This window comes from Nomascus leucogenys, chromosome 12, assembly GCF_006542625.1.
Source record: "Nomascus leucogenys isolate Asia chromosome 12, Asia_NLE_v1, whole genome shotgun sequence".
Taxonomy (NCBI): Eukaryota; Metazoa; Chordata; class Mammalia; order Primates; family Hylobatidae; genus Nomascus; species Nomascus leucogenys.
Window position 1 is genome coordinate 21,872,322 of NC_044392.1, and position 21,052 is coordinate 21,893,373.

The following is a 21,052-nucleotide window of genomic DNA, read 5'->3' on the forward strand; positions in this document are numbered from 1 at the left end:
GCTGGGTGCAGCCGAGCGGTGTGGAGCGGAGAGAACACTCGAAGGGCTCTCCTGATACTAACAGTTTTACGATTTAAAACCTCGCCAGAATTTGTAAGTAAACAAAATGACTGTGCAACTTTTCCATGTTTTAGTATTGAAACTGGTATCTTGAATTTTTCAAAAGGACTTTCAGAAACGGTCCCTCCCCACCCCCACCTCCGTACCGCACAAATGGTATTTTTATTTTTATTGTTTTTGAGACAGGTACTTGCCCTGTCACCCAGGCTAGAGTACAGTGGCGTGATCATAGCTCACCACAGCCTTATACTTCTGGGCTCAAGGGATCCTCCTGCCTCAGCCTCCCAAGTAGCTGGAACTACAGGCCCGCACCACCATGCCCCACTAATTATTTTTTCTTTTTGTAGCGACAGGGTCTCACTGTATTGCCCAGGTTGGTCTCGAACTCCTGGCTTCAAGCGATCCTCCCACCTCAGCCTCCCAAAGTGCTGGGATTACAGGCGTGAGCCACCACGCCTGGCCTCACTCAAACTGTAAACGAGGTAGGTTGGGGGTATATTTTTGTTTTGGGATAAAAAGAAACTGAATCTTATTAAATGGGTTAAGATGTGAGTAAATTTTTGGGTTTAGACTTTAAGGTGAGAAGCAGAATTATTTTAGGGTTCGAAATGTAAGTGGGAAATTTGCCTACTAGTGTAGGCGATTACTCCATGCCCAACATGCCTAGGTTCTCGACATTCATAATCTTAATCCTGAAAAGATAATACTTAAAAAAAAAATTGGTGCTAAAAAGGGCAAAGTTGAAGTTTTAATAAGACCTCCTACCATTTTGCTTACATATTATATATGTACCATTCTCCCAATTGTATTTTATACCTGATGAAAAAGTTTGTGCCTTTTCCTTCTTTTAACAAAGTTCATAGTACTCTCTACTTTATGAGTAATGCTTAATTATCAGACTTTATACTGTTACACAGATCCAGAGATGAGTTACATAGATTAAACATACTGGCTTTTTTTTACCTGTCTTTAGGTTTTAACACATTTTATTTTGGATCTGTATGAGAGATCCTTTCTTTGTTTTAAGCTGTGGCAGTTATCCATGTTTTTTGAGCTTTATTTTTTGAGCACAAGATGAGTATATAAAGGGCCAGTGGAAACATTTAATAAAAAAAAGGAACTTCATGGTAGAGTAACTACAGATGTTCTTGGAAGACTTTGTGTGGATTAGAATAGTTTGAAAAACTAACATTTGCTATGAAAACTGAGTGCCTGTCTTCAGTAATGCTTATTATGCTGAACGTTCAGTCCACAACTTGATTACCTGTTTTTCTGCTGGTTTGTTACGCAACTTTGCGTGACTCATTTAAGAACTATTTTATGTAGTTTCTTTCCTAATGTAGAGGTAATGCCAGCTTGAGAGCTTCAATAATTCATAAATAAATTAACTTCAGAATGTAGCTAATTATTTGAGGATTATTGAGTGTTTTAATAATGCATTGTATCTTGTATATAACTTATTTTTGCCTAAGAAGTAATTTCTGTATTCCATTCATTTCCATGGAACACAGAAGTCAAAACTGTATTCCAGGAAAGTCCACATTTCTTTGAAGTGCCACTTGAATTTCCTGAAGGAATGTTTGCTTCAAGAATCCTTGTCTGCTTTATCACTTTGAGGTTGTTCACTAAGTCAACTGTGAAGGCCCATAAACTTGGAGATTCGACAACTTCCAAAAAAATTTAAAGAATGAAGAATTGGCTGTTCTATTTACCATTTAGAATTTTGATTATGTTAAAATTTCATTAATATTTCTACATCGTATGGATTAAACTGTGTCCCACAAGAAGGAATTCGTAGGGCAATCATACATTATCATAAATTTTGCACAGAAATCAAGCACTTGGGAATAAGGAAGCGTGTCCCTAACATTGGTAATGAGCATAGACTTTGGAGTCATAGCTTGGTTTGAATTCCTATTTTGTCACTGTGTGGGCTGTTTTCCTCTTTACTAATATTTAAAGGAGCTGGCACGTGATTTTTTTTTTTTTTTGGTGCCATGGCTCAGGTATGAACTGTGCATATAATTTTGGTAATTGAAATTTCTGGGAAGAAAATTCACCTATAACTCCACTACCTCAACAAATCAAATTGTTTGGTTTTTAGAGATTTTCCTTCAGCCCTTGACCATGAGTATCTATCATGTAAATGTAATGACATTTTTGGAAAAAGTCAGATTTTAAAACATCGGTGTCTTCTGGGGTTTTAATTATATAAACGAAGCTGTTTGGTTTTGGCTTCAATAGTTCAAAGAATAATAATTTACAGTTTTTGAGGACTTCTTTTGTGCCCCTGTGGTTGCCAGTATTGCACATTATCTCATTTGATCTTCACACTGCCTCTTTCATCTAAGTACTATTATTCCATTTTGTAATTAAGAAAACCAAGGAAAAAATTAGCCAGGGGTTGGGTGCAGTGGCTCACGCCTATAGTCCCAGCACTTTGGGAGGCCAAGGTGGGTGGATCACTTGAGGTCAGGAGTTTGAGACCAACCTGGCCAACATGCTGAAACCCCATCTCTACTAAAAATACAAAGAAATTAGCTGGGCGTGGTGGCAGGCACCTGTAATCCCAGCTTCTTGGGAGGCTTGAGGCAGGAGAATCATTTGAACCTGGGAGGCGGAGGTTACAGTGAGCTGAGATCGCGCCATTGCACTCCAGCCTGGGCGACAGAGCGAGACTCCATCTCAAAAACAAAACAAAAAACAAAACCAAGGGCAGAGAGAGAGAGAGAGAGAAAAACACCAAGTCAGAAGCTGGAGCAGTCATTCAGGTCTAGGCAGTCTGACCTTAGAGGATAGTGCTATATTGGGTTCTATATTTGTAGATTTGCTTTATGGATGTTAGTTCATATTTGTAGATTGGAGTTGATCCTGGAGGCTGACTTACAACTTTCTTTGTATAAAAGTAACAGTATTTACAGTTTTTTGTTTGTTTCTTTTTTGAGATAGGACCTCTCTCTCTTATTCAGGCTGGAGTGCAGTGGCACAATCTCGGCTCACTGCATCCTTGACCTCCCAGTCTCAAGTGATCCTCCCACCTCAGCCTTCCAAATAGCTGAGACTACAGGCACACACCACCATACCTGACTAATTTTTGTATTTTTTGTATGAACAAGGTCTCGATATGTTGCCTAGGCTGGTCTCTGAACCGTTGGGCTCAAGCAGTCCTCTCCTGCCTGAACCTCCTAAAGGGCTGGGATTATAGGCATGAGTCACCATACCTGACTACAGTATATTTTGAAGTACTGTATAAATTTGAAGTACTGTATAAAGGTACTTTATAACTATTTTTTTCTTTTCTTTTTCTTTATCTTTTTTTTTTTTTTTTTTTTTTTTGAGACAAGGACTTGCTGTGTTGCCCAGGCTGGAGTATAGTGGCACTATCATGGCTTACTGCAAACTTGAACTCCTGAGCTCAAGTGATCCTCCCACCTCAGTCTCCCAAATAACTGAGACTGCAGGCACACACTGCCACACCCAGCTACTTTATAGTGAATACCAGAGTAATCTGGCAAATCTGTTAAAACATAAATTCCTGCAGGAGGCTCTCAGAGATTCTGGTCTAGTGGATCTAGGTTGGGGCCTGAATTTGTACTTTTAGCAAGCTCCCAAGTAATGCTAATGATTCCCAGCTAAGGAGTTTGATATAGTAAGGAAACAAACACTTGTTGTCCGTATTGTTGGCTTGATAGTTATACCCCAGTAGCACTGAGCATTCAGATCTTGGTTTTTAAAGGAACTAGTACTTTTTAGAGAAGTGGCTGATTTCAGTGCAGGGCCAGAGAAAATACAAGATGAGCCTGAAACATCTTGTGGTGCTTGAAAGTAAGGAAATGCTAGAAAAAGTTAGGGACCTTGTCAAAAGGACCCAAGAGCCAACTTGAAGGAGTTCCTGGTATCCTGGTTGGAACAATTTGAGCAATAAAATGAATAATGATAGTATTGGACTTTAACCCATAAAATAAAATAAGTTCATACTGATATTGCTGAGTGAATAAATAAGTAGGGGAGAAGGGACAACTCTTTCTAACAGAAGAATTCCATTTAATAAACATAGAAGGAAAAAAGGAAATACAAAACCACCGTTAGAGAAACAGTACCATAGTAGTTGTTGCAGACAAAATCCAGTTAGAGGACAATCAGAATATTTACATAGTCTCAAAGTATCTCTCCCAGGATAATTATTAACTACAAAGAAAAAATAGTAATCTGACAGTGGAGATACTATGTTAACAAAGTGATCAAGGTTAACATCACCAGTAATAAGACAAGGACATCATGAACCCAAAGAGGCAGTGAGAAGGACACAGCGGCATTTCTGTGGCGTTTGTTATTCTTGCCAAAAATGCATAATCTTTTTATCTTTCTAATCATGATGAAATATTAGAAAAATCTAAACTGAGGAACATTCTACAAAATAACTGGCCAGGCCAGGTGCAGAGGCTCCTGTCTGTAATCCCAGCACTTTGGGAAGCCAAGGTAAGAGGATCGCTTGAGCCCAGGAGTTCGAGACCAGCCTAGGCAACATAGCAAGACCACATGTCTATTTTTAAAAATTAAAAACAAAAAACACCAAACCCAAAATAACTGACCAGTATTCTTCACAAGTGTCAAGGTCACAAAGACAAGAAAGGGTCGCAAATGACAGGTAAAGACTGAGGAACTGTCATAGACTGGACACTAAGGAAAAATAACAACTAAGAAATCGTGAAATCTGAATATGGCCTCTAGTTTAGTTAATCCAATTGTACCAATGTTGATTTCTTGTTTTCGATAACTATGCTTTAATTACATAAGATGCTAGATAAAGGATATAACGGAACTGTGTGCTATTTTTGCAACTTTTCTGTAAGTCTTGCAGTCAGTTGTGCACCCACTATCGGAAATCTTAGCAAACTCTTAGATCCTTTGTGCATAGCTTAATACTTCTACGTGGTCAACCGAAACTAGAGATACAAGTCAAAGGAGTTGGGAGGGAGTACAAAGAAGGGTAAGTAGGAAAGGAAGGCTTTCTGTACTCAGAAAATATCTGTAGAATTTGATCTGCGCCAGGCATTCAGTTGCTGTGTAAAAAACAGTTCCCTAAGGAAGTAGAGTGCTTTTTGTTCCTAGGCTAGTACTTTTTCAAACTCCCTTTCAAAAATCTAGAATAAGTCACCAGTTAGTGAAAATACAGAGAAACAAAAAATTGTGAAAATAATAATGCTGGGAGATTATGACAGTGGATATGGTACAGAGGAGTGGGCAAGACTTAGAAATTTAGTTTTAGATAGACAATAAATAGCTAGCACAAGTTATAGAAATACCTAAGCTTGGCACCAGATCTGACTGTTGAAAGTTGTGTATTAGCCTTAAAGGTTTGGCTGCTGGTGTTTTGAAGTGAAATTGTAGACAGAATTTGGACCATGGGTTTTTGGAGCATTAGAGCAACATGGATAGAAATGTACCAGTAAGTTTCCAAACCAGTTGTTCTCCTTAATGGCCATCCCCTTCAAAAAGTATGCTAGCAATGCATACACACCTGTTTCGTTTGTCAGTTCCTGGGGCAAGAGAGAGGAGAACATTCTGCAGCTATTTTCTAACCTTGGATCATATTTTTTATTTGGCCTATCTGTTCTAAAGAGGGAACAGTGTGTGTACTAAATAGTACTGAAGATTGTCATTCATATGCCTTCTTCTCTCAGTGATCTCAAGATTGCCAAATTAAACGTAGTTTCTCACAAAACAAGTTGACTTTTTTCCAGGAGCATTTTATTTTCAAAAAAAATTATTTTAGATTATATGAATTCAAAAAGAAGAATGATTCCTTTTTTCGTACTCCTTAATCTCTCATTATCTAAGGTAGTTATGAAATAGGAAACTCTTAAGATTTCACTTTGTGTATGAAAATTATTGGAGAAACCATCTCATACAAAAAAAGTTATGATTATTGATTAGCCTTGACTGTAGTACCCCCTAGAAGAAAATATTTAAAATGGGAATTCAAGAGAGTTTAAAGCATTTATACTTTTTCTATGTGCCTATCTTGATTTTATGTATCATATGAGGAATTGGTTGAGGCTGAAGTCTAAGGGTTAAAATTGCCTGGAAGTCATTCCAATCCTGACTCTTAAGTTTCAGTCTGAAACTTAATTTATTATGCTACCACAAAAAAGAATAAGGGAATTTTTATCTATTGAAGGCAGATTTGAACTTACTACCATACATTCAGGAAATAGCAAAGAACAAGATAGACTATTTAGAGAAGTTAATTAAAAAATTGCCATGGTTAGTTGATGTAAATTTCAGTGGATTAAATAGAACTACATTTTCTATTTCAGTGTGAAAGTACTATTTTCTTTTCTAATTTTTCTTTTAATAAAGTTTCAGGAAGGATCTTAAATTTATTTTAGTTTACATACACAAAACCCCTGATTTGTATTTTCTTTTGTATAGCATTTGTGCAGTAGAGAAACTCCTCAAATTTTGTTTTTTTGCCCACTGTTTTTAGTGAAGGAGGCTTGAAAATACAGGCATCCCAGCTTCTGCTGTGGGCCTCCCTAAATTTCCTGTGATCTCTACAGGGGATCTTTTTATATCCCTCTGAGAGCCCTTAGCCTTCACCTAAATCACTAGTTTCAGTCTGGATTCCCTAGACATCTAGAAGTCCTGAATGATTGTTCTTTCTGTATCCATAGAACTTGTCATTGGGCATAGCACATGGTGCGCTCCTCAAATAACTGAAACAATTATGTTTAACAATCATAAAGTAATGGTAGTTCTCAAGGTATTTTTATTTAGCATTTCTAAAAACCTAATGATAGTCATATACTTACCTTAAATCAGCTGCTTTGGACTTAAGCTAATGAAGTTGAGAAAGGAAGCCAGTTTTAGGGTATCCAGATCTTTCCAACTCTGTGCTATAGGGATATAACATATTTTGTCTAATTTAAAATAATGGAAGTTTTTAAACCAAGGCTAGTAGCATTAGTTTTTTGTTTTATTAGAAATTCTGTTTGGCAGATCTACATATCTGATTACTAAAAATGAGAAAATGAAATTATTACAAGACTGCAGATTGTTTGGACATCTTTCCAAAATGGGGGAGGAGGGGTGGGATTAGAAAAAAGTTACCTTTGATAGCAAAATGGTTAGGAGCCATAGTGCCTAATGGTCCTGAATCATTTCAGATTCCTCTGGGAGTTTAAAAGGATGTACCATCTTTTTGGAAAAAAATGCACATGTGTATGTAAAAAAAATTTTTTTTTTTTTTGAGACGGAGTCTCGCTCTGTCGCCCAGGCTGGAGTGCAGTGGTTCGATCTCAGCTTACTGCAAGCTCCGCCTCCTGGGTTCATGCCATTCTCCTGCCTCAGCCTCCTGAGTAGCTGGGACTACAGGCGCCTGCTACCACGGCTGGCTAATTTTTTTGTATTTTTAGTGGAGACAGGGTTTCACCATGTGTTAGCCAGGATGGTCTCCATCTCCTGACCTCGTGATCCACCCACCTTGGCTTCCCAAAGTGCTGGAATTACAGGCGTAAGCCACTGTGCCCAGCCGTAAAGATTTTTATATGTAATTTCAGAGGATTCAGGACTCCCGGAAGTTTATCCTGTATTTTTTGGTGTGGAAGTGAAAAATTATGTGGGGTGATTTCTCCCACCGCCAATATTTATTCATAGTGGAAGAGTATCCTTTGGCTTTGTGAGCAGGTTAAATGAGTTAATACGAATAAAGTGTTTAGAACAGAAAATAGCAATCCATAAGTGTTAGCTACTAAGTGTTATTATCTAACAGATAGAGGGTTACTGTATACTGTTTAATATCCTGCCAAATAAACTTTTCTGAGTTGTATATTGCTTGGAAGAACTGTGCCTTTTTCTAATTTGTACAAAGGCGTCATGTGAAATAGCAACTTCCCTACACAGAAATTCATGCCTTCAGAGAGTATGCTAAGATAAACCCTCTTTTGTACAACCATTAGGTAGGCTTCTTTTACCTTATTTCTATGAAGAGATGGTTGCTTAAAATTTTGTGAGGAAAACAAAGATCCATATCCTTCTATATTGCTCTTCTTTATCCCAATGTAAGTTGCCTGCTTTGCCTCTGAGCAGATTAACTGCTACTGGTCTTGTCCACAGTGTGAAAGTTTGGTTTTGCTTATTAACCTCTTTCTCTTTTAAACATTATAAAATATTGAATAGAGATGCTGTAAGCTATTAGGATTTATGATACAGTGGGTATTCTTGTACCTTCACCCAGTTAAAGAAAACAAAATTACAATTATCTTTGAAATTCTTTGAATGCCCTCCATCCCCCACCCTTCCCTCTCCCATCAGAGGTAATAATTATCCTCAGGTTTGGACTTATACTACCTTTTTTTTTTTTTTTTTAAAAAGCTTTATTGCAGCCGGGCACGGTGGCTTACGCCTGTAATCCCAGCACTTTGGGAGGCTGAGGCGGGCGGATCACTTGAGGTTGGGAGTTCGAGACCAGCCTGACCAACATGGAGAAACCCCGTTTCTACTAAAAATACACAATTGGGCTGGGGCGGTGGCTCATGCCTATAATACCAGCACTTTGGGAGGCTGAGGCGGGCAGATCACCTGAGGTTGGGAGTTCAAGACCAACCTGACCAACATGGAGAAACCCCGTCTCTAATAAAAATACAAAATTAGCCGGGCATGGTGGTGCATACCTGTAATCCCAGCTACTCAGGAGGTTGAGGCAAGAGAATCACTTGAACTTGGGAGGCGGAGGTTGCAGTGAGCCAAGATTGCACCATTGCCCTCCAGCCTGAGCAACAAGAGCGAAACTCCGTCTCAAAAAAACTATCCCTAAACAATATATTAATTTTATATCCTTTTGAAACTTTATGTAAGTGGAAAGTTTAAGAATGTGTGCATATGTTTATTTTTTTCCTTGTGCAACTTGCATTTTTTTTAAGCTTAACATTCTTGAGTTTCATCTGTGTTTGTAATGACAATATCCTATTGTACAGCAATACCTTAATTTATTCATTCTCCTGTTTGTGGCCATTGTGGCTATTATTTTGCTATTACACAGTGCTACCATGAATATTTTTATTCATGTTTTTAAATGTACAGGTGCAGTTTCTCTAGGGTATGTGCCTAAGAGTGCAACTGCTGAGTTATAGGAAATGCACATCTTCAGTTTTACTAGGTAATGCCAATTCCAAAAGTGATTGTACAGATTTATAGTCTTGTCGTTAGAGTATAAGAATTCAAGTTACATTTTATTTTTGTCATTTATTCATTCCAGAAATATTTATTGGACACTGCAGCAGTAAATAGGTAAAATGTCCTGCTCTCAGGGAGTTTATATTTTAGTGGAGAAAAATAGCCAAAATAAATAATATAGCAAAATGGTACTTGTTTTATGTGGAAAAAATAAAGCAAGCGTAGTACTTGTTATTACATTGCTGATAGAGCCATATGGGGGGATTTGAGGCTAAGGGGATGGGATATAACCAAGAAGTTCTGTGTTTCAGGTGGTGATTGACATGAACAGAGATATAGGTATGAGATTGGTCCTGATGCTTTCAAGCGGATAATGGTATTGACGCTGTGAGTGTTGGGGTGGGGATGGGGGTTAGGAATCTTGCCAGGAGCATTTTCTCAGGCCCCTCTCTTCACTCCTACTCATCCAGTGGCTCTAAGGCTAAAGAATTAGTGAGGAAGCTGGTAATGGGTGGTATTATTCTGAGCATTTGGAGTTCTGGGGCCCCCTGTTGGCTCTTGTCTACAGAGGTTTAAAGGACCAGGAGAGGAGGGAAGACTTGTCTGGAACATATGGAACAGTGGAGTTCTCTTGATACAGGAATACTTGGAATTCTAGTGCTTGTTTGATTCTTGAAGTTGTAAAACTGAAGGTTGAGGAATGGATGGAATTATTCTGAGCGCTTGGAGCTTTAGGGCTTTCTTTTAACTCCTACCAATAGAGTCCTCTGGGAGGAGTGGTTTTTGCTATAGTGTGTGGAACCCCCTTTGTCAGTTAGTTTTTATAATGTGGTAGATGTGAAATAGTATCTTGCTGATATTACAATAGTATCGTGTTGCATTTACTTGATTTCACTCTAAAAATCTAAAATCTGATCAATTAAATGTCAGACTTTTTTTTATCTTATGTGTTTATTGGTCTCCACCACTGTGGGAGTTTTATTCGTCATCTCTCTGTACCATGACTAGAGACCCAAGATTTAATTCAGTAGCTGAAGCTTTCACTGGTAGCTCTTGTCAGCAGACCCTCAGGGAAATCTGTTATGCCCTGTGCTATCAGCACCAAGTATCTAGTCATTGAGTTGGAAACCCAACCTTTTGTCCACTCTGCCTGAAGAACAGAATTAGTAGCCCTCGCCCGTATGTTGTTACCTAACCTCAGAAAACACATCAGTATGTCAACATTGACTCTATTTCACCCGCTCTGGGACTTCCATCAAAATATGGGCCCCATGTTGTTGTAGCACTATCAGAGGCTCTTCATTCACCTTTGAAATTTACCATTTTAAAATTGAGAATCACAGCTATTACTTCTGTAAGGAAAGTGCTTTGGCTTACTACAACTAAGGCTATAATTCCTTCTACTTTTCAGGCCAGATCTTTATATTTTAACTCATGCCCTCCCCAGTGTCTCTTATTACTCTCACAGGATCAAGTCTCAGAATTTACAAAAAGAACATGGGAGAAAGGCATGGTATATATAGTACTCTGATTCTGTGACACTCTCTAGGTGGCCTTCTAGTTGCTCCATACATCCTACTGTCCCACCTTGTTTACATGCTACATCCAGTGTCATGAAGGAATGCAGAGATGATGATAACATCTGCAAATTCCAACTGATTTACTATGCATTTTCCAAGAATAGCTCAGGACTATTGCTCAGGGCTGTGCCTTACTTGCCTTCTCAGACTGACACTGTGTATAAACCAATAAAACTAGGTGGTGGGCACCCGGGCACGGTGGCTCACTCCTGTAATCCCAGCACTTTGGGAAGCCAAGGTGGGCGGATCACCTGAGATCGGGAGTTCAAGACCAGCCTGACCAACATGGAGAAACCCCATCTCTACTAAAAATACAAAATTAGCCGGGCATGGTGGCACATACCTGTAATCCCAGCTACTTGGGAGGCTGAAGCAGGAGAATCGCTTGAACCCAGGAGGCGGAGATTGCGGTAAGCCAAGATTGTGCCATTGCACTCTAGCCTGGGCAACAAGAATGAAACTCTGTCTCAAAAAGAAAAAGAAACAAACAACAACAACAAAAAAACAACTAGATGGTGAGCAATGAGATTTGCCCCTCTTGATTTTTGACTTTTTTAAGCCTTCAAAAGGATTTCATCCAACTTTCTATGGTTAGCTTTTAAGAATGTTATCTAAAAACCGTGTAAGCTTTTTTTTTGGATGGATCGAAACCTATTATGGAAAGGCTGTCATCATTAATGTTATCCCATACATTATGGGGATACCATACGTGGCACCCATTTCACAGAAGAGATGTACAAGAGATCGCTAAGTTTTACCAGGTTAGACGTGATCATACAGACCTTATTATTCCCAAGGTACACATGGAGTAAAGAAGAAATATAGTCCTAAAAAATTAAGCTAGTCCTAGTGTAAATGATCCAGAATTCTTCCTAGTGCCAACGTATCAGTTGGTTTGAACCCATGTTAAATAGTCATGGGAAAACCCATGAGACATTTCTTATCTGCCTTAACTAACCTGAATAATTTCCAAATGCATGTTTCTAATAATAATGTGAACAACTGCAAAACCCATGAGTTGTCTGAAGTTTTATCATTTACAGGTATGTGACGCATTCCCAGACTCTCCAGCCAACTGAGCATCAGCTCCTTCACGGCAACTGGGTCCTGATTAATGTCCTCCCAAGACAGACTTCATTGGATCCACGCTCAAGAGGACTCTTCCAGGTTTTTCTGACCCCTCTACATTGCTATAAAGTGCCAAGGCCTTAAGACTTGGGTACGTGTATTACAACGGCAAGAGTGCCAGCCAACAAAAGACCCATTGGACCTGTCAGCTCCTCTGTTTCACCAAGCAGACATAATAACCTTACCAACAAAGCAGAGTAAGCCAAGTGCCTCTGTGTGACACCACCAGCAGCTGATAACGCATAAGAAAAATATAACTAATTTAGACTAGAGCCCTATCTCTTCTTGAGAAGCTGGAATTTGAAGGAGCTATCCTGAGATCTGTACTGCTAGTAAGTGACTGATAACATTATAAACTGGATCGGTCCCTGAGTTCAGAGACTGAGTTGCAATTGAGTGAAAAATAGACAACGAAATCTTGAAGAATTGCACAGAGGTGCAAGCCAAGTTTATTTGGCTCTCCAAATAATATTGGTTGAACTAAGAAATTGGTAAACGAAACCTGTAATAGGACCGGTGTTTTGGTGTCTCTCTCTGTCATTGTTGCCTCTTGTTGTCACATTGCTGTCTGTGTTGTCTTTCTAGGTCCAGATGTTTTCAGATAATTCACATTGCCCTGATTGTGGACAACAGTGGTTCCCTAGTTTAGAACTAGGCCACTGGTTGTACCAAACTGAACTTGTTGAAAATGAATGTTACCAGGTATTCTTAGACCGTATTAACAGAGCTGATTATTGTCCTGAGTGTTATCCTGATAATCCTGCTAATAGAAGCCTTGTTCTTCCTTGGTCTTTCCCACTTGAGTGGGCTCCCCAGAATCTCACCAGATGGACCTTTGAGAAAGCTTGCCATCCATTTCTTCTGGGTCCTCCACTGGTTAGAAAAAGAATACATGACTCTCGAGTAGCTGGTTTTAACCCCGCATTACAGTTAATCTTGACCAGAACAGATAAAACCTTAAACAAAAAACTGGGCCAAAACAAATAGCTTCTATAATAGTCAAAATTGTCAAGTCTAGAGGCTTTTGTGTAGGTAGCCCAAGGAAGATGGAAAAATAATTCATTTCTAAGTCTGACGCAGATTGTCACTACTTTGGGAACTGCTTAAATTGTTGGATCTGCTTCCGTGGCCTATACATATTTTATTCACATGAATTTAGTTAGTATTCCAGCCAGACTGTTCATCTAGACTGAGGCTAATCCATATTTCCTATAAACTGTTTTGGAACTAACTTACCACTCCTAAAAAAATTTCTGCAGCCTAATGAATGTCATATGACAAAGTAGTCCTAGAGGGGAAATCCTATACTGTGTGCTTCATAGTGATATTTCTATTGATAACTTTTGTGGGAAAGCAGCCTCATTATAGCTGGATCCTAGATTAGTCCAGTGAATTTTAATAAGAAATTACACTGTTGTAAACTCACCTCTTAGGCATTGGTCAGTGATGAGATATATATAGATAGATAAAATTTGTCCATATATAGCCATTTATTCATCATTGGCCCTGTTTGGCCCATCCTCAGTGTGGCTGTGACATTATTGATAACTGGTCATCGTCAGATAAATCACATTCTATTAGGAAACACCCACATAGGTTATGCAGAAACATGCAGAAATGCCACCTGTCCATACTTACGTGGCTTTACATAAACAAAAGACTGTCTTGTCTTTGTGGTGACTAAATATACAACGTCCTCCCCTGGAAATGGAAAAGTACCTATCTAGGAGATGTATGACAAAAGAAATTATCAAGCCTGACTTCATATATGTTACGAACAGTCTAGGGGAAGCGTCTTTCTTAGAACAAAGAAGGTCTGCTGAACATTGGCCACATTCTGGACTTTCATGAAAATCATGGACCCAGAGTTGGGGTTAAGCCACTTAGAAAAAGCTGTTGAAAACATCTCAAAAGGCCACTGAACAATTTTTAAATTACACTTAACATGCTAGGTATCTAGTGCTTTTAGCAATATTATCAATATTATCAAGGTCCCAGCTTCTTTGTGTCCTTCCCCCTTGCGATCCTCTTTTTTTTTTTTTGCTTTTTAAAAAATAGTGACAGAGTCTTGCTGTATGGCCCAGGCTGGTCTCCAACTCCTAGGCTCAAGCCATCCTCCCACCTCGGTCTCCCAAGGTGCTAGGATTACAGGCGTGAGCCACCCCACCCGGCCTAGGATCCATGTTTGCTTTTTATCGTTAGGTTTTTTTTTCTCAATGAGTACAATATGACTTGTTGTAACAGACATTTTAATCCCTAGGAAAGGCTGGAAGTAGAGAGCAAAAGGCTTTCTTTCAAGTCAGTCTTTTATTTGGGAATCAAATCTTTCCCAAAAATCTCTAGCAGATTTCTTCTTACATCTCATTAGAAAGTACCAGTTTACAAGGGAGCCTGGGAAAGCTTGGCAAAGGGGAATAGGCTTAGCATTGCCTGGGTAGGGCACGTTGCCTCCACTGAAGAAATCAGGGCTTTTTTTTTTTTTTTTTTTTTTGAGACAGAGTCTCACTCTTGTCACCCAGGCTGGAGTGCAGTGGCAATCTTGGCGCATTGCAACCTCTGCCTTCCGAGTTCAAGCAATTCTTCTGCCTCAGCCTCCTGAGTAGCTGGGACTACAGGCGTGTGCCATCACACTCTGCTAATTTTTATATTTTTAGTAGAGACGGGGTTTCACCATTGTTGGCCAGGATGGTCTCGATCTCTTGATCTCGTGATCCTCCCGCCTTGGCCTCCCAAAGTGCTGGGATTACCACCACGCCCGACCTTTTTTTTTTTTTTTTTTTTTTTTTTTTTTTTTTTTTTTTTTTTTGACGGAGTCTCGCTCTCTTGCCCAGGATGGAGTGCAGTGGCATGATCTCGGCTTACTGCAACCTCCACCTCCTAGGTTCAAGCAATTCTCCTGCCTCAGCCTCCCGAGTAGTGGGGATTACAGGTGCCCGCCACCATGCCTGGCTAATTTTTGTGTTTTTAGTAGAGACGGGGTTTCACCATGTTGGCCAGGCTCGTCTTGAACTCCTGACCTCAGATGATCCACCTGCCCTGACCTCCGACAGTGCTGGGATTACAGGCGTAGCCACCGTGCCCGACCAGGGTTCTTTTAGCAAGGAAAACGTGAGGAATGAATGGCTATTGGTGTGCAACAAATCATACTTGCTATGTGTTGTGAAACCTGAAGTTATTGTTAGTCTGTATGAAGAATGTACCCCAGAGATGCACCCTGTATCTGCCTTATGTCTCTTACAATGGAGGTTCTCTCCTGTTATATTGCTGAATAAACTATGTGAACTGCTAAATTGACTGAAGACTAGTTAGTTTATCACTAACTCTTTAATGAAGAATTTCACTATCCTACAACTCTTCCTTAAAAGTGAAAATTTACTTTGAGAGAGTGCTTTTGAGAATAGTATTATGATCAGTATTATTGCCCCTAAATTTTTTAATTATTAGAGAATGCTTATGTTACAAGGACATATACTAAGAAACAGTCTACAAATGTGAAAATTTAAATAACAGCAAAATAGAGAAAAGGTTTTTGTTTTAGCCAATATCTCCATTAAATAGTAAGATCAGATTAAAAAGATTTGTATCATTGATTTCTCAAATCAATAACTAAGCAGTACCTGTGAGAGCTTGTTTAAAAATGGAGATTTCTTGGTCTGCTTTAGAAATTCTGACTCCTCAGATTGCTTGTAGGGCCCAGGAATCTGCATATTATAAATAACACCTCGTGCCGGGTGCCGTGGCATGTACCTGTTATCACGGCTACTTCAGAGGTTGAGGCAGCAGGATCACTTGAGCCCAGGAATTCAAAACCAGCCTGGGCAAGATAGTGAGACCACTGTCTCTTTCAAAAAAAAAACAACAACAAAAAAGATATAAATAGTACCTTTGGAGATTCTGATGCAGGTGCTCTCTAGACCATACTTTGAGAGATGCTGTAGTAATATGTCCATAGTGTTTACTTATCTGGCTTAAAAGGATAGGAGCAGAGTACTCATAATACCGCAAGATAGTACCATTTATTTGGTAATACTGGCAATTTAAAAAGAGATTTCATGTCAGACTGAAGATCACTGCTGATAATTTAAGTCATAACTCAGCCACATTTTTCTCATTAATTAAACTAATCAGGAATGTTTCAGTCTTCTTCACAGTTTTGTTCAGTGTCATTATAAACTATGTGAATATATGGGCAAGAAAAATGAATCAAAAATGTTAATTTTAATATTAAGAGGGTTACTTTGCCTTCAGACATCACATACCTGTTATATGATAAGCTGTCAGAAATCAACATCATGTAGTAGAGCTCATAAAATTGAGCAAAGGAGAAAATTGAGGAAGCCTTTGAACAAAGCTTTTCACCTTAGGTCTTTCTAGTATGTCTTCATATGGCTTAAAATATTGCAGGTTATTCTAGAATACTCCATAGTTGATATGAATAATGAATTTTATTAAAATATAAATGCTGTGTTGGTAAAATTAATTATAATGACAAATGATCTGGAGGGTTATCCAGTGTTTTAAATAGTGTGAGCTACACTCGTCTCTATTTTTATAGCGTGGAAGAGTTGGTAATATTGCTTATATGTTATGGTAGCATTTCTAAAATGACCATTATAACTACTTTCTGTTATTTCATGGCAGACCTGGGAGTGAAAAGGTTAATGGAAACATGCAAGGGCAGACCGGAAAGAAAATACATCCACCAAAGAGGTGGCTGTTGGGGGATGTGAGTGAGTGAGGCAAGATTCATCTCTGAGTTACAGGTGAAGGAAGCCCAGGCAAACAGGAAGGCAGAAATGAGATCATGGAATCCAAAGAATATGTGGCAGTCCACATGTCATAGCTGTCTGTAAAAGTGAGATGAGCCGCAGCCCTTTCATCTCTCCAGTCTCCCTGGCAACCCTGAGTCTCCATGGAATTTTGGGGACACAGCTTGAAAATTGCTTTTTATAGAGGCAAAATAATGGCCTTGCAGCCAGCTGGGTTTGTATTCTAATTCTGACACTATTAAATGACCTTAGGCATTTTAACCTCTCTGTATCTAGTTTCTTCATCTGTGAAAAAGGTTGTGTAATAATACCTACCTCATACTGTTGTGAGGTTTAAGTGCAATAACATATACCAAACATATGGCACATACTAAATCTTTAGGACGAGGAAAGATGTAGGGCAAGAAAGCAAAAGCAGAAGTTAGAACTGGGGAATAAGGTAGAGTCTTACTTGTTTTGTTTTGTTTTTTTTTTTTTGAGACAAGAGTCTCGTTCTGTCACCTAGGCTGGAGTGCAGTGGCGCCATCATGGCTCACTGCAGCCTTGACCTTCTGGGCTCAAGTGATCCTCCCACTTCAGCCCCCTAAGTAGCTGTTACTACAGGCTTGCACCACCACGCCCAGCTGATTTTTTTATTTTTGTAGAGATGGAGTATCGCCATGTTGCCCAAGCTGGTCTTGAGCTCCTGGCCTCAAGCGATCCGCTCACCTGGTCCTTCCAAAGTGCTGGGATTATAGGCATGAGCCGCCATGTCCACCGAGTCTTAGTTTTAGAACAGGGATTAAAGCCAATTGTTTGAACTGATGGTTGAATTATTATAAACTTATTGGCTGGTGGCTCACTGTAATTCCAGCACTTTGGGAGGCTGAGGCAGGAGGATGGCTTGAGCCCAGGAGTTCAAAACAAGCCTGAGCAACATAGTGAGACTCCCAACTCTACAAAAAAGTTTTAAAAAGAAAAAAATTAGCTGGATGTGGTGGTATGTGCCTGTAGTCCCAGCTACTCAGGAGGCTGAGGTGGGAGGATCACTTGAGCCTCAGTGAGCTATGAGCTTGAGGCTGCAGTGAGCTATGATGGTACTACTGCCCTCCAGCCTGGGCAACAGAGTGAGGCCCTTTATCTAAAAACAAAAACAAAAAACTTCTTAAATCTGTCCTGATGAAGAACAAGATTGGTTTGGGGATGAGGTTGAGCCTGTAGTATAAGTCAAATGGTCTTAAGTGTAAAGATTAAAAGGCCTGGAGGGATGGATGACCCAAGGCAGATTTTTGTCACAATGTTTAGGCCCATTTTATAATTTTAATTATGGTAGATATAATTGCTGTATGACTTATATCACCTGAGACTTTCCACAACACTGAAATAAACAAATTCCTGAAGTGGCAGGTCCTTGAAAAGGAAAAAGAAAAGAAATAGAGAAAAGTAGAAGGATATGTACACATTCACTCAGGTCATATATGCTAGAGTCACAATTTAAACTTAGATTTAAGTGTTCCAGGGTCAGGGTGCTTGTGGTATGCTTAATACAAGCTTTTTAAAGTGTCATGGTTAGGTCCCACAGCTAGACTACCTGAGTTCAAATCCTAACTGCCCTCAGTAGTCACGTGTTCTTGGGTAACGTTCTTAACTTTTCTGTATCTCAGTTTCCTCATCTCTAAAATAGTAGGAATATTAATAGTCTACACCTCATAAGATTGTTGTGAAGATTAAACAAGTTAATAAAGTGCTGTGAATGATGCCTGGCACAAAGAAGGCACTCAATAAATAGTAGTTCTTATAGTTGTTGTATGCTTTATATGTTACTCGTTTTCATAGCAGGATTGTAACTACTTGTTTCAGGGCCAAGATATCGGTTTCTTTTTATCCCTAGAGCCTAAAATGTCATCATTCACTAGAATAAAATTGTGTTTAAAAATAAAGATATATACTTAATTCTACCCCAACTGTCATACATTTGTCATGATGGCATTTATATCTAAACTACCATCCTGGAATGGCTGATTCTTTTGTGCTCTTCTTGGCTGCTAAACTTCTAATTTCCTTCTCCATTTAAAAAATGGTCTTAGTACTTCCTGATACCTACCCTGCCTCCCCTCCCCAGGTTTTCCCCAGGTCACCATCCCCTCCCCTCTTTTTCACTGGTCCCCATGGCAATGCTAGCAATTTGCAGGATGGAGTGGAGGATGGGTAAGGTCCTTTTGCTCTCCCAGCTCTGATTTTGTTCTCACAAGCAGCTTTTCTGTGTCCTGTCTCTTCCCAGCTGGTTGTGACAAAATGTCTAGGAGGCCATGGTGGAAGCGTACTCTGTAATGTAAGGTCATTGCATGTAGGCTCAAAGAGTTTCCATTACAGGTCTTTCCTTTTGATACTTAATTTTTTTACAGAGACTAATTTATTTTATTACTCATTTAAAAAGGCAGTAACTACATCAAACATATAGAAAAGTGCAGAGAATAATATAGTAAGACCTGTGCCCAGATCTAAAATATATGAACATTTTATCACATTTACCTCAGATGGTTTTATTTTTTTAAGGAAACTTTATGTGTACAGTTTACACCTTCTCTTATTCCTTGCAGAAGCAAGCACTAAATGGAAGTTGATATGTATCCTTTCCATTTATGTATTTATGTTTTGTTATAAATTTATATATGTTAATGCTGTACATTATTCTCTGTACATGTACATGCTGTACATATCACTCTGTAGTGACAAAAAATGGAATACTTTCAAACCTTCATTAGTATCAAATATATATACATACACAAACATATATATGTATGTACATATATTTATTTTGTTTGCTTTTTTCCCCCGAGACAGGGTCACTCAGGCTGGATTGCAGTGGCGTGATCTTAGCTCCCTGCAGCCTTGAACTCCTGGGCTCAAGGGATCGTCCTCCTTAGCCTCCTGAGTAGCTGGGATTACAGGCATGTGACACCATGCCTGGCTAATTTTTAAATTTTTTTTGTAGAGACATCATCTCATTATATTGCCCAGGCTGATCTTGAACTTCTGGACTCAAGCAATCCTCCCGCCTTGGCCTCTCAAAGTGTTGTGAAGATTAAATGAGTTAACACATAAAGTGATTTGAATGCTGCCTGACACGAAGAAGGCACTCAGTAAATAGTAACTTTTATAGTTGTGTATGCTTTATATTATGTTACTACTTGTTTTCATAGCAGAATTGTAACATCCTGGCTTACATGCATGAGCCATCATACCTGGCCCAAATTTATAAACATGTAATATGTATTGAATTGTAGTTAGCCTTATAGCACTTAATACTGTATGTTGGAATCTTCTAAACTTGGTTATGTAAAACGTCATTTGGTATACCACACAATGTCACCTACCAGGTAGTCAAAGCATTTACCATTTTACGGTGAGATGAAGTAGAAAGGGTACATCTTAGGCAGCCACATTTACAGAGGAAGCAGTTGAGGCAAATCTGTGTCCCTCTTAGAGAAGTCCCAGGAAATAGAAATTAAGCAAGGCATCCCTCAGCCAGCCGTCTAGTAGGTTCTCCATAAATGGAGAATAAAACCTTACAGCCTTAACCTGTTACAAGCCTTGATGGAGACAACTAAAGCAAAATGATACAAGTTTTGCTGCAGATTTCAAGGTCACAAGGAAGTGGAAATGACTGTCAGGGATGAGGCTACATTTTATTTAAGTAGAAATATGAATCATTATAACCGCTATGTATAGAGCACTGAACACCAACATTTCGTAATTGAACTTGCAAGGGATTCACTCAGAGTGAATGTCTTTCGTTGCCATATGAAGCACACAGGTCTCATCAGTTCCTTGTAGAAGATACTATCAAAAGCATCTATTTTGGGGCATGCTTATGGAGTGGTTTTCCCTACAGCTATAGAAAGTCTCCAGCTACTGCATTTTCCTTCAGGATGAGGCTCTGCCTCACTTCCATTATGTAGTCCAGAGGTTCCTAATGAACACATACCCTGATAGAGATCAGACACTGTTCAAAAGATTGACCTGCCTGGCTGGGCGTGGTGGCTCATGCCTGTAATCCCCAGCACTTTGTGAGACTGAGGTGGGCAGATCACTTGAGGCCAGGAGTTTGACATGGTGAGACTCTGTGTGTACTAAAAATAGAAAAATTAGCTGGGCATGGTGGTGCACACCTGTAGTCCCAGCTACGAAGGCTGAGGCACGAAAATCGCTTGAACCTGGGAGTTGGAGGTTGCGGTGAGCCAAGATTACACCACTGCACTCCAGCCTATGCGATAGGGTGAGATTCTATCTTGGGGGGAAAAAAAAAGATTGACCTGCCTCTGGAACAGTGGCCTCCAGATCTCTCAGATACCCTGC

The 21,052-nt window shown here is 39.3% G+C and overlaps 2 protein-coding genes across 2 annotated transcripts in view; both read left to right on the top strand.

Annotated features, from left to right (window-relative positions):
• TOR1AIP2 (torsin 1A interacting protein 2) lies at positions 1–14,481 on the top strand. The gene is made up of 3 exons (XM_012511455.2): positions 1–93; positions 408–542; positions 11,861–14,481. Exon 3 carries the CDS (start codon positions 12,537–12,539, stop codon positions 12,930–12,932), a length of 396 nt encoding a protein of 131 aa, XP_012366909.1. The 5' UTR covers positions 1–93; positions 408–542; positions 11,861–12,536; the 3' UTR covers positions 12,933–14,481.
• Positions 12,218–21,052, top strand: part of LOC101177579 (torsin-1A-interacting protein 2) — a 20,200-nt gene continuing 11,365 nt past the window's right edge. Inside the window, exon 1 of the mRNA XM_030823926.1 lies at positions 12,218–12,277. The gene's annotated coding sequence lies outside the window, so the exon portion shown is untranslated. The remainder of the gene's footprint in view (positions 12,278–21,052) is intronic.

What these genes read in the sequence shown, in the direction of transcription:
- TOR1AIP2 (XM_012511455.2), top strand. Translation starts at nt 12,537, where the DNA reads ATGTTTTCAGATAATTCACATTGCCCTGATTGTGGACAACAGTGGTTC.